The 14,771-nt window shown below is 40.3% G+C and overlaps 1 protein-coding gene across 1 annotated transcript in view; it reads left to right on the top strand.

The window, feature by feature from the left end:
* The window catches only part of LOC109935037 (disks large homolog 2-like), an 890,971-nt gene that overhangs the window by 452,676 nt on the left and 423,524 nt on the right, over positions 1-14,771 (top strand). The window contains exons 12-13 of the mRNA XM_048598394.1: positions 8,958-9,094; positions 10,814-10,958. Coding sequence (XP_048454351.1) covers positions 8,958-9,094; positions 10,814-10,958 — 282 coding nt within the window. The remainder of the gene's footprint in view (positions 1-8,957; positions 9,095-10,813; positions 10,959-14,771) is intronic.

Raw genomic sequence — 14,771 nt, 5'->3', positions numbered from 1 at the left:
AAATTGAATATCTTTCAAACACGGTGCAAGTCAGATTGAAGCTGTTGGAAATATCATCAGATATATATGTATTAGAAACTATATGATACATTATCTATTATTACAATCATTATAGAATGCAGAGCTGGGCTGAGAAGTGGCAGATGGAGTTTAACCCTGAAAAGTGTGAGGTGATTCATTTTGGAAGGACAAACTTGAAAGCAGAATACAGGGTTAACGGAAAGATTCATGGCAGTGTGGAGGAGCAGAGGGATCTTGGGGTTCATGTCCACAGTTCCCTGAAAGCTGCCACCCAGGTGGATAGAGTTGTTAAGAAGGCATATGGCGTGTTAGCTTTCATTAATAGAGGGATTGAGTTCAAGAGCCATGAAGTAATGCTCCAGCTATACAAAAGCCTGGTTTGGCCACATCTGGAGTATTGTGTCCAGTTCTGGTCACCTCATTACAGGAAAGATGTGGAAACGTTGGAAAAGGTGCAGAGGAGATTTACCAGGATGTTGCCTGGAATGGAGGGAATGTCTTACGAGGAAAGGTTGAGAGAGCTAGGGCTTTTCTCTTTAGAACGACGAAGGATGAGAGGTGACTTGATACAGGTGTACAAAATGATCAGAGGTATAGATAGAGTGTACAGCCAGAGACTTTTTCCTAGGGTGGAGGTAGCTATTACGAGGGGGCATAGTTTTAAAGTGAGTGGAGGTCGACATACGGGAGACGTCAGATGTAGGTTCTTTACTCAGAGAGTGGTCGGGAGAGGGTAGTGGTGTCGGCTTCATTAGGGGCATTTAAGCGGCTATTGGATAGGCATATGGATGATAGTATAAGGTAGGGGTCAAGGTTAGATAGACCTTAGGATTAGTGTAAAAGTTCGGCCGAACAACATCGTGGGCCGAAGGGCCTGCTCTGTGTCCTATATTACTAAAAAGCATAAAGCTGATCACTCAGAAAAACTGAATACAGTTCACCAGAGTTATTTCAGAAAGCAGTGTTTGATGAACGTATTGGAATTGTGTGAGGAAGTAACAAACAAATGGATAAAGGGGTATCTGACAATGTGCTGTACTTTGAATTCCAGAAGGTATTTGGCAAAGTACTGAATACAAGGTTATTACACATAATAAGAGTTTGTGGTGTAAGGTATCACATATTAGCACAGATAAAGGATTGGCTGGCTAACAGGAAATAGAGTAAGCTGAAAATGATTATTTACGATTAGCCAGGCATGATGGGTGGAGTGCCACAAGAATTACTACTGGAGCCTGAACTATTTATCATTAATATTAATGACTTGAATCTTTGGCAAATATCCCCACTTCTGACCTTATGATGGAGGGAAGGTAATTGATGCAGCAGCTGAAGATGGTTGGACCTTGGATACTACCCTGAGGAACTCCTGCAGAGATGTCCTGGAGTTGAGATGACTGACCTCCAACAATCCTGACCACCTTGCTTTGTGCAAGGTAAGGTTCTGACTGGCAGAGACCTTGTCACTGATACCTATTGATTCCAATTTTTCTAAGGATCCTTGATGCCACACTGGGTTGAATGTAGCCTTGATGTCAAGGGTTGTCATTTTCACCTGGAATAAAAACCGGAATCAATGGGTATCAGGGGGAAAACTCTCTGGTGTTTGGAGTCATACCTGACGGATAGGAAGATGTTCGTGGTTGTTAGAGGCTAATCATCTCAACTCCAGGACATTTCTGCAGGAAATCCTCAGGGTAGTGTCCTTGACCCAACATCTTCAGCTGCTTCATCAATGACCTACTGTCCATCATAAGGTCAGAAGTGGGGATGTTCGCCGATGATTGCACCATGTTCAGCACCATTTGTGACTGCTCAGATACTGAAGCAGTCCATGTTCAAATGCAACAAGATCTAGTTAATATCTGGCTTGGGCTGACAAATGGCAAGTGACATTCATGTCACACAAATGCCAGGCTATGACCATCACCAATAAGAGACAATCTAACCACTACCCCTTGACATTCAATGGTGTTACCATCACTGAACCCCCCACTATCAACATCCTGGGGTTATCATTGATTAGAAACTCAACTGGACTCACCACATAAACACAGTGGCTACAAGAGCAGGTCAGAAGCTAGGAATACTGCGGCGATGAACTCACCTCCTGACTCCTGAAAGCCTGCCCACCATCTACAATGCATAAGTTGGGAGTATTATGGAATATTTCCCACTTGCCTGGATGAGTGCAGCCCCAAAAACACTCAAGGAGCTTGACACCATCCAGGACAAAGCAGCCTGCTTGATTGGCACTACATCCAGAAGCATCCACGCCCTCCACCAGCGACGCTCAGTAGCAGCTGTGTGTACTATCTACAAGATGCACTGCAGAAGTTTACCAAAGATCGTCAGACAGCACCTTCCAAACCCATGACCACTTCCATCTAGAACAAGGGCAGCAGAAATATGGGAACACCACCACCTCAAGTTCGCCTCCAAGCCACTCACCATCCTGACTTGGAAATATATCACTATTCCTTCACTGGCGCTGGGTAAAAATGCTGGAATTCCTTCCCCAATGGCATTGTGGATCGATCCACAGCAGGAGGACTGCAGTGTTTCAAGAAGGCAGCTCACCACCACCTTCTCAAGGGCAACTAAGGATGGGCAAGAAATGTTGGCCAGCCAGCGACACCTACATCCCACACATGAATAAAACAAAACCTCACCTCTGGAATTCAGCTCTTTTGTCCATGTTTGAATCAGGGCTGTAATGAGGTCAGGAGCTGAGCTACCCTGGCAGAACCCAAACTGGGCATCACTGAGCAGGTTATTGCTGAGCAGGTGCTGCTTGACGGGACTGTTGATGACACCTTCCATCACTTTACTGATGATCAAGAATAGACTCATGGGACAGTAATTAGCTGGGTTGGATTGGTCCTGCTTTTAATGTACAGGACATACCTGGGCAATTTTCCACATTGTTGGTAGATGCCAGTGTTGTAACTGTACAGCTTGGAACAGCTTGGTTGAGATGACATAAAAATTGTTAGGAAACCAGGTTGTGAAAAGGATATTGAGGTCTGCAAAGTTGGGAAATAAATGGTATATTCAATATAACGTTGTCCACTTTGGCAGGAAAAATAACAGAATTGCAAATTATTTAAATGAAGAGAGTTTGCATAACAGATATACAAAGGAATCTGGGTGAACCTGGCAGATGAATCACAAAACACTTGTTTGTAGGTGTAGCAATGATTCAGAAGACAAATGGAATGTTATTTATTGAAAGGGTAATGAAATATAAAAGTAGGGATGTCTTGCAACAGTTGGACAGGCAGTTGATAAAACTAAATCTGGAGCATTATTACAGTTTTGCTTTCCATATTTAAGAAATAATATTAAAAACAGTTCGAAGTTCGTTCAATTGATACCTGGGGTGGGGGATTATCTTGTGAGGAAAGGTTGGATAGGCTGGACTTGTATCTATTGGAATTTAGAAGAATGTGAGATAGTTTTATTGAGACTTATAGATCCTGAAGGGACTTAACACTGTGCATGCTGAAAGGATATTTCCCTTTGTGGTAGAGATTTGAACTAATGGGCACAATTTAAAATGGTGATGAGGAGAGTTTTGAGTAATTGGAACTGTAACCCAGAAGGCTTTGCATCCAGAGTTACTGAATATTTTAAAGACAGAGGTAGATTCTTGAGTACAAGGAAATCAAAGGTTTTTGCAAGTATGTAAGAATGTGCACCTTGGATAACAATCAAATCAGTCATAACCTTATTGAATGGGAGAGCAGTTGGTGCTGGTTTTGTAGTATTATCGCTATACCGTTAATCCAGAGACTCAGGCAATGTCCTGGGGACCTGAGTTCAAATCCTACATGGCAGACGGTAGAACTTAAATTTAATAAAAATCTGGAATTAAGAAGACCGTGAAACGGTTGTCAATTGTCAAGGAAAACACAACTGGTCACTAATGTCCTTTTGGGGTGTAATATGCGGTCCTTACCTGGGCTCGCCTCCTTGTGACTCCAGACCCACAGCAATATGGATGACTCTTGACTGCTCTCTGGAGCAGATGGGCCCAACCAGCAATGCCCAAATCCCATGATTGAACTAAAAAACAGGCCTTGAAGTTCCAAACGGCCTACTCCCCTCTTAATTCATTGTTCATATGTAAATGTTAATGTACATAATATTAATGAATATATAATACCACAATTAATATCTACCAAATTCCCAGTTTATACAAAACTTTCTGATTCTGCCTTATCTTTCAGTTGGTTGCAAACATTTTTGCTGAAATTGTCTATTTTTATTCATGGTTTCTATGCCTTTAGTTCTAGACTATGCTTGTGTACTACTGATATTCAGATTATAAAATAAAATGAAGGGTTTAATATCTAGCCAGGAGTTTGTGTCAGTGATGGTATCACTTTTCAGTATTTTTAAAAAGAAAGTAAGAAAACAAATTTCAATATGTACACATACAAAAACATGAAAAACAGGAAATCACGAAATTTCAGTCTAAGTTATTCTGCTCATCCAGAAGCTTTGCTATTAACTTAATGAAAGATTTGGCATTGAAACACATGAAAGTTGGGAACTTAAATGATAGATGCGTACTAAACCTGCAAGAAAAAAGTAGAGTTGGTCCAAGTGAATTTTTAATGACTTGATAAGTCAAAATTACTGCAATTGATAAACAAATATTTTTTGTTGGCTTTTACTGTGAATAAAGGAATGGAGGCTAGGGAACTCGGGGGAAGTAAATATTTACGTCTTGAAAACAGTTCACATTAGAGAAGAGGAAGTGCTGAAGATCTTAAAAGACATAATGTGGATAAATCTCTGGGCTCTAATCAAGTGTATCTCAGGATGTTGTGGGAAGTTGGGCAAGAAATTGCCAGGCCCCTAGCATTGATATTTGTATCATTTACAGCCACAGGTCAGGTGATGGAGGATTGAAGGGTGGTTAATATTGTGCCTTTATTTAAGAAAGTTGTAAGGAGAAGCCTGGGAACTATAGATCTGTGAGTCTGACATCAGTGGAGGGTAGATTGTTGGAAAGCATTCTGAGAGATAGGATTTATTTTCATTTGGAGAGGCAAGGACTGATAAGCAAAAGTCAGCATGGCTTTTTGTGTGCAAAATCATGTCTCACAGACTTGATTGAGTTTTTTGGATATGTAACCAAAAAGATTGATGAGGGCAGTGTGTTAGATGTTGTCTGTATGGATTTTGGTGAAGATTTTGACAAGGTTCCACATGGTAGACTAATTAGTAAAATTAGATCACATGGGATCCAGGGAGAGCTTGCCAATTGGATACAAAATTTGCATAACCGTAGGAGACAGGGAGTGATGTTTGGATGGTTGTTTTTTGGACTTGAGGCCAGTGACTATCAATGTTCCACACGGATCAATGCTGGGTCCAATTTTATTTTACATTTATATAAACAATTTGGATGAGAATTTAGGAGGTTTGGTTAGTACGTTTGTGGATGACACCAAAATTTGTGGTGTAGTTGACAGTGAAGAAGGTTATCTAAGATTACAAAAAGATATTGTTTAATTGCGTCAAGGTCCTGAGGAGTGGCAGATAGAGTTTAATTTGGATAAATGCAAGGTATTGCATTTTGGTAAAATAAATGAGGACAGTACTTGTTTAGTTAATGGTAGGGCTCTGGGTCGAATTGTCAAACAGAGAGGCCGAGGGATTCAGGTACATAGTTCTTCAAAAGTCATATCGTAGGTAGACAGGGTGGTTAAGAATCTGTTTAGCATGTTTGCCTTGATTGCTCAGACCACCGATCATTGGAGTTGGGAGGTCATGATGAGGTTGTACAGGACGTAGGTAAGGCCAGTTTTGGAGAACTGTGTACAGTTCTGGTCACCCTAGTATAGGCAGGATATTATTAAATTGGAGAGGATTCAAAAAAGATTTACCAGGATTTTTCAAGGACTGAAGGGTTTGAGTTATCTGAATTGCTTGGCACATTTTTTTACTGGCGCATTGGAGATTGGGGGATGAAAATAGAAACATAGAAAATAGGTGCAGGAGTAGGCCATTTGGCCCTTCAAACCTGCACCACCAATCAATATGATTATGGCTGATCATGCAATCTCAGTATCCCATTCCTGCTTTCTCTCCATACCCCTTGATCCCTTTAGTCGCAAGGGTCACTTCCAGCTCCCCCTTGAACATATCTAAGGAACTGGCCCCCAACAGCTTCCTGTAGGAGAGAATTTCACAGGCTTGCAACTCTCTGAGTGAAGAAATTCTTCCTCATCTCAGTCCTGAATGGCTTATCCCTTATTTTTGACTGTGACCCCTAGTTCTGGACTTCTCCAGCAGTGGGAACATTCTTCCTGCATCTAGCCTTGTCCAATCCCATCAGGGTTTTTATCTGTTTCTATAGGATACCCCCTCATTCTTTTAAATTCCAGTGAGTACAAGCCCAGTCAATCCAGTCTTTCCTCAAATGACCTTGCAGAGATTTATAAAATCATGAGAGGTATAGATAAGGTGAATATCAATGGTCTTTTCCCTAGGGTGGAGCAGTTCAAAACTAGGGGGCATGTTTTTAAGGTGAGAGGAGAAAGATTTACAAGGGACCTGAGGGGCAACCTTTTCACACAGAAGATGGTTCATATGTAGAATGAACTGCCAGAGAAAGAAGCAGATACAGATACATTTACAACATTTCAAAGGCATTTTGACGAAAGGTTTAGAGGGATATGGGTCAAGTGCAAGCAAATGGGAATAGTTCAGTTTTGCAAACTTGGTTGGCATGGACGAATTGGACAGAAGGGTATGTTTCCGTGCTGAATGACTCTATGACTCTCTTAATCACAATGTTATTAATGCAAAGTCAGGGCCTCAATGTTTCCCATACCATACAGCTACTATTTTAATAATGGTAAATTGCTGTGATAGCCATAACATTTAGCCCATTAGTTAGTTTACTCCCTTCATTAAAAAGATATTAAAGGAGAAAAACATGAAAACCTCTTGTTAATACAGTCTGAAAATCACTTAAAATTCTTCAAACCTTAACTAATTGATATGTAAGTTCTGCATGAATAATTAACATGAAAATAGTATTTTGTATTTGTTGTAGCTTTTATAAAAACACCTATTTTGAAATAGGAAGACCAAAATCACAATTTTTAGATGTTTGATTTTCTAACCTTCATCGAAGGTTAATGCTTTCAATCTCCACAGCGTATCATCTCTGTTCATATCTGTTATGATTCCTACTGCAAACCTTTTTGCAACTTTCTTCATCTCTGGCCTCTGTATCTTGCTCAACAGCATTCCTATCTCAATTCTTCTTAAACTTTGACTTGTCCAAAGTACAAAATTCAAATTCTGCCTTGTACTAGGTATTGTTTATCCATTACCTTTATCACCGCTGACTGACATTGGCTTCCTTTCCTGCAGCACATTCAGTTTCAAATCCTCATCCTCAAATTTCCCCATCAACCCACATTTCAACAATTCCTCAGTCTTATATTCTTCAGTACATCCTTTGTATTTCTGATGGTTCTATTGTGTTTCCTCTGTTCTTTCACTCTACTGGTTATAGTAGAGTAGGTTCCTGCAAATTTGTTACAAAGTTACGACTCACACTGACCAAATCCTCAACTTCCACGGCAATCACCCCAACATCCACAAATAAAGCTGTGTTAGGACACTATTTAAACAGGCCACCACTCACTGCAACACACCAGAACTACGCAGGAAAGAGGAGGAGCACCTGTACAAAATTTTCGCTATGAATGGATATCCCCGCAACTTCATCTGCAGGTGCCTACTGAGTAGATGACAAGGGAACATAGTATGCCCCAACACACTGGCCACACTGCCCTACATCAAGAACATATCAGAACTGACAACGAAACTCCAATGGCTTGTAGGAATCATGGTAGCACACAAGCCCACAGCCACACTATGACAAACACTCTCAAGGATTAAAGACCCCATACCCACGACATGCAGAACCAACATAGTTTACAAAATACCGTGCAACAACTGCCACAAACATTACAACGGACAGACAGGAAGGAAACTAGCCATCAGAATACACGAACATCGGCTAGCAGCAAAACGACACAACGTACTTTCCCTCATATCAGTACACTTGGGCAATGAAGGCCATCAGTTTAACTGGGACAATGTAACCATAGTAGCCCAAGCCAAACATAGACACGCACAGGAATTCCTAGAGGCATGGTTCTCAACCCATAATGCAATCAACAAACATATAGAATTAGATCCCATATACAAACCCATACAGAACAGAACCGGAAATGACACAACTCACCAGAACAGACTGGACAGTATAACTTCCAAGTGGAGTAGAGCAACATCACTTCATTGGAGGCCTCACTAATGATGTTACCTGGCATGGTGATGAAACATCTGAACAAAAACCAACCAGCTCAGCGAGCAAGTCAACAACCTCACCCACAACCCGAGCTACAAATCTTTACAAAAACCTACAAGGACAAGTTAAAGGATATATTTTAGGTGTTGTAATATATTCAACAAACTATCTAAAATAGCCTGAGAGTTTAGTCATTGGTGAAAAAATCTCAAGGAAAGGTATTGATATAGTAATTATCAACGGCATAGCTTTATTACTATAACTATCCAAAAGCTTGGACTACTGATCCAGACAATTTTAAACTGGCATTGTAATGTTTAATTGTTCTGTTGTTTGTTGACTATTGATGTTCTTCATTGGTTAACCCTGGTTTGTCCTCAAGCAAATGTAAACAAAACTAGAGAGAGTGTGGGAAGCTAGAGCTTAAGCCTGGTGTAGACATTTTAAAACAGCGTAAATAGGATTCAAATGCAAGTAGAAACTAATGTCATCTCTCTCTGAGATATAAGAAATCTACAGTAAACATTGATGGAAAACTGCAAAAAAATGCATAAATTGTATTTGCTAAACAGTATCTTTGTTTATTTTGTAGGATTGGGATTCAGTATTGCTGGTGGTGTGGGTAACCAGCATATCCCAGGAGATAATAGTATATATGTTACAAAAATAATTGATGGAGGAGCTGCGCAGAGAGATGGCAATTTACAAATTGGGGATCGACTGCTTATGGTAAGGAATCTTGCTTTTTAATGAACGTTATTATATTTTGAGTAAAATAAAACAAAGAACTGCAGATGCTGGAAATCTGAAACAAGAACAAAAATTGGGGAGGTGATGGCCTCGTGGTATTATCGCTGGACTGTTAATCCAGAGATCCAGATAACGTTCTGAGGACCCGGGTTTGAATCCTGCCACAGCAGATGGTGGAATTTGAATATCTGGAATTAAGCTCTAACGATGACCGTGAATCCATTGTCGATTGTTGGAAAAACTTTCCATCTGGTTCACTAATGTCTTTGAGGGAAGGAAACTGCCATCCTTACCTGGCCTGGCCTACATGTGACTTCAGACCTATAGCAATGTGGTTGACTCTGAAATGCCCTCTGGGCAATTAGGGATGGGCAATAAATGCTGCCTAGCCAGCGACGCCCTGATCCCATGCATGAATAAAGAAAAAAAAATTGCTGGAGAAACTCAGCATGTCTGGCAGCATCTGGGTAGAGAAAGCAGAATTAATGTTTCGAGTTCAGGGACCCTTCATCAGAACAGTTCTGAGGAATGGTTGCTGGACTCAAAACATTAACTCTGTTTCTCCAGCAATTTCTGATTTTAGTTTGAGTCTTGTGCACAGTCAGGTAGGATACAATATCCAGGTAGGATACAATAAGTAAGATATAAGAACGCATTTTGCATTTAGTGTTGCAAAACTAACAAGAATTGTAGACCAGTAAAATTTGAATTTTTTTTTCTCCTAAACTAGTTCCTTTCTCTGGTAAAGGTCCAAACTCCTGTTCAGGAGAAAAATGACTTGCATTTACCCAGCTACTTTAACTTCGTCAGAATGTCACAAAACGCTTCACAGTTAATGCAGCAGCCAGGAATCCACAACTCCAATGTGATGCATGATTACAAGACCTACCCTAGTGACCTTGATAGAGATTAATTGGCTTAAGGCGAGACTTTACCATAATTAAATGGCTGGCAGTTCTCTGATCTCAGGAGTACCTGGTAGCAGCAGCCACTGTTAGACTGCACCCAATCCCAGTGGTTATTGTCAATGACACCAATGCATTCTAGGCTGGCAAGGCCAGAAAGGATGGCAAGCTTTTGGAGTTGGTGAGCAGAGCAGAGGGAAAACATGGGTGTGGGAAGAAATTGCAGGACTTCTGGTGGGTGAAATCAGCCCTTAAAAGAGGTACTTACCCTCTTTCCCAGATGCCAGTTTGAGCAATGAAAGTTACTGGGCTCCACACTTGGTGCCGACCTCTTCAGCCCAGGTAAAATCCTACTGGCCTTCATAAGATACGCTTAATTTTCCACTAATTGACCACTTAAGGGTCGTGATTGGCCTAAAGGTGGGTGAGCTGCCTGACTTCTCCCCTGATGTGGGTAAAATGCAGTGAGTGTGGGGTCATGTAGGTGCTGGGAATGATGCCCTGCCATTCCATCCCAAGAGGCCATAAATCCCTGGCTACGTGTTAGATTGTTGATTAATCTGTTGAAGTAGAATCACAGATACTGATGCTACTTCAGAATTTTTTTTCAAACAACGTTGAATTCTTATATTGTTAAACATGAAACTGTGATACTTACTGCCTTGCATGGTATGCAAATTCAGGAAGGAATTTTAATTGGTTTATGTATATCTTCTCATAAAATGCAGCATACCAATCAGTAAATATAATTAAGAAGATGATTCAGTTCCAATTTTGAACCTATCCTTTAAAGGTCAATAACTACAGTTTGGAAGAAATAGCACACGAAGAAGCTGTAGCGGTGCTGAAACACACAGCAGATGTGGTGTATCTTAAGGTTGCAAAACCTACTACTGTTTACATAAATGACCCTTATGGACCTCCTGATATCACGCACTGTAAGTGATGTTTTTTTTACTCCTTTATATCTTAATCTTGAGTTATTGCTTAAGTTTGTTTGGAATTTTATTACTCAGTTTAAATAACTAATTCTGTTACTAACCACGCCGGCAACAAGATAGAGTGTTTTTAATGCAAATTCTGATGCCACACTCTCTGCTCAATAATGCCTCTGGGCTGTCACAAGACCTTCAGAGAGTTCATTTAGCAGTTGATATAATAGCTTTACAGCAAAACAGAAATGCAATTATAAGCACAGCTTGTTCTGAAATAAGGTTGGGGAGACTTCAAACCTGATTTTGACTCTCCACAAGTGAATGGGTTTTGAATGAATTAAAATCTCACTTTCAATGCTGTCTGGTATTTTGGCTTACAGCAAATTAAGCAATTGTAAACAACAAAATGCAAGGCTCTGATGAATTATTAAATGTAATTTAGTAACAGTTGCTTTCTTCTTCTATTGGGCTTCTTGCATTTGCTTGGGGTCACCACAATGCTAGCTGATTATCCTCCTCTGCCGTAGTCACTCCTTCCACTTCAAATCCTATTGTTTTTAAGTCTCTCAGCATCACATCTGTCCATCTGGCCTTAAGCCTTCCAGTTCTGTTTCCTGACATTCCTACCTTCATCACTGACCTCATCACATTTCCTCTCTCTCACTCTCTCAATCTCCACAGCAGATGACCATGCTGTTTCAATCCCTTCTTGGTATTTTCTTTGATGCTTAGAAAATCTATACTGATCCACCGATGTATTCATGTCTGCATTTGTCCTTCCTCATTACATCTTAGCACCTGCGTCTCATGAATGTCCAATCTTTGTTCCTTCTTGTTGCTGCCCACGTTCTGCAGAAGACTGGCCTCATAACTGCCTTGCAGATTCATCCTTTCAGTTCCAATGATGCATCTTGATCACATAATACTCCATAGCATTTTTTCCATTATTCTAACTAAAGCAAAATATTACATAATTTTCATTTCCTTGCTTTTATCTTTTGCCAGCACTAACCCCCAAGTACATGAAACGACTCGCTTTCTCCAAAGTATCCATCTGTAATCCTCACAACTTCACTTTGATGTACTATTCCAACACAGTTTCTTCTCCCATTCTGCCTATAGCTGTAACGTTTATATTCATTACCAATTTCTCTTGCCTTGCTGCCCTTCAAATTTGCTTCCTGGAGACCCAGAATTTGTATTCCGTTTCTCACCATCAAGTCAGTTATTCCACTTCTCTTCCTTGTCAGACGAATATTTAGATTTCCAAGTCCCAGTCCCATGTCCTTTTCTTAGAGCTTTCTTTGAGCTTTGAGCTGGTGTGTGGTGATTGGGGTAAGGACTGGGACTTGGGACTTATACTGATACATGCTAATGTGCTGCACCAGTGACTCGGTTACTTACAATATTAGACCCTTGGATTAAAAAATAATCCAAGTATGTAAGTAAGCAAGTACTGATTTTTTTGGCCTATCTGTGATGATGCAGCCTCTTTAGAAGGGGTATGTCCTGTTTTCTTTTATTACGAAGAAAGGTTGAGACAGAGATGTCAATCAGTTTGTTCAAGTTAATGAAGTAAACAGCTTGTGAGGCTGTGGGTTTTTTTTAAAATGTTGGAACAATAGAGGCAGCCTGAATGGGTGCGGTCAAGCTCCAACAGAACCAAGATTTTTACTTTTAGCTTGCAGCAGTGGCTGGGGTCTTGAAGCTGGGTTTGGAGCTGTAATACATGTATCCCTGCTATTCTGTGAGTTTTTCCTTGATGGACATCTTAGCACCTGGACAGGAGAATTGCATTGAGAAAATCTATTTTACTGAATTTGCCTTTGCTAAGTGTCAGTTTATGGGATATTACTATATTGGAACAGTTACTTTCAGTAGTTAAATAAACCATTGCTCTGTAAAGTTTTCCGGTAGAGTCAAGTTATTCTGATTTCTTCTTCTTTTTGTTCTATTTTAACTATAGATCATGAATAAAGTGTGTTTGGCTTCAAGGCTGGTAGTTTGACCAATCAAATTGCATCTGGAATACAATGTCTAATACTTGCCTTTAAAATAAGAGAAAGTTAGAACCATAGGATCTCTACAGTGTGGAAACAGGCCATTTGGCCCCAGAGTCCACATTGATTCTCTGAAGAGCATCCCACCCAGAGTCACCCGTCTAACCCTCTCCCTGTAGCCCAGCATTTGCCCTGGCTAATCCACTTAATCTACACATCCCTGGACTCTACAGGCAATTTAGCATGGCCAATCCACCTAACCTGCACATCTTTGGACTGTGGGAGGAAACTGAAGCACCCAGAGGAAACCACACAGCCACTCACCCGAGGCTGGAATTGAACCTGGGTCCGTGGCGCTGTGAGGCAGCAGTGCTAACCACTGAGCCACTGTGCCGTCCCAAAGGGTCTAGGCTTTCTTCTTAATATATTTTGAGGGGGTTTGGTCTTACCTATGACAAATTGGTGTCTCTTGTCAGGATCAAAATCTCTAATTCCAGGTTGAGTTTAGGATTATTGGACTCAAAGGCAGTGAGTGGTAAGTGTTGGTGTTTTTTATTTTGGCTGTTGAATTTGATTGGTTTAAGTGGGGATGTGACTTGTGTAATAATGGCTGTTTCAGTCACTAAGAGTTTCTTGGGAACGGAAGAAGTTACTTTCAGAGTTTTACAGAAAGTGAGCAAGGTAAAGCTTTTTTGAATTGGCAGACAAGCTAGAATCAGGGTTGCCTTTGTCCGTGTGAAAAGGGGAGTAATTGCAGCAATTGCTGGACGTTCACGATTGCCTGAAATTCTATCAGAATCATTGGAAGTGGCTAAAATTCAATGGCAAATGAAGCATCTTGAACATGAAGAGGAAATGAAACAGTTGAAAGCAGATGAAAAAGAAAAGGAAAAGAAGGCCCGAGAAGAGGAAAAGGGAGAAAGACTTTTTGAACTGCAGAGGTTGGAACTGAAAACTCAAAGTCTACTTAAAATGGAGGAGGTAGCAGTGAAAGGTATAAAATTATAGTAGTGAATGTTTGTATGCTTAGAGTCATTGTAATGTATATGTATTGTTGTGTACTAATAGTGTAAGACAAAACGTTTTTAAAAATGGTATCATCTTTGTATATTGATTGTTCATTTTTTTATGGGGGAAGTGTGATGATGCTAAGGCTTAAGAGGTGTATTTTGTTCTGGGTTTTTTAAAATGAAGAAAGGTTGAGACAGAGGTGTCAATCAGTCTGCTCAATCTAATAAAGCAAACAGCTTGTGAGATCTTGGGCTTTTTTTAAAGTTGGAAAAATAGAAGCAGCCTGAATGGGTGGGGTCAAGCTCCCGCAGAACCAGGACTTTTAGTTTTTGCTTGCAGCAGTTGCTGGGGCCTTGAAGTTGGCTTTGGAAGCTGCAGTATGTCTTTCCTTGCTACTGTCTCAGCGTTTTCTCTTAATGTTTCTTTCTCTTGGACTGGAGAATTGCATGTGAGAAAATCTATTTTACTGAATTTGCATTTGCTAAGAGTGTATTTATGAGTTGTTACTGTTATTGGAACAGTTGCTGTTTAGTAGTTAAATAATTTATTATTCTGTTAAGTTTTCCAGTAGAGTTAGGTTATTCCAATTTCTTTTTTTTGCTGTGTTTTAACTATAGAGTATGAATAAAGTGTGTCTGGCTTCAAGCCTTTTAGTTTGACCAATCGAATTGCATCTGAACACAATGCCTGGCACTTGCCTTTAAAGTACGAGAAAATTAGGCTCTAGGCTACCTTCTTAATATATTTTGAGGGGGATAGGCCTTGTTCATAGCATATGTATGCAAAAAGATCTGATTTACTTGGA

Source organism: Rhincodon typus, chromosome 6, assembly GCF_021869965.1.
Source record: "Rhincodon typus isolate 14 chromosome 6, sRhiTyp1.1, whole genome shotgun sequence".
Taxonomy (NCBI): domain Eukaryota; kingdom Metazoa; phylum Chordata; class Chondrichthyes; order Orectolobiformes; family Rhincodontidae; genus Rhincodon; species Rhincodon typus.
The sequence above is the reverse complement of the archived record's forward strand: the minus strand, read 5'-3'. Positions and strand labels throughout refer to the sequence as shown.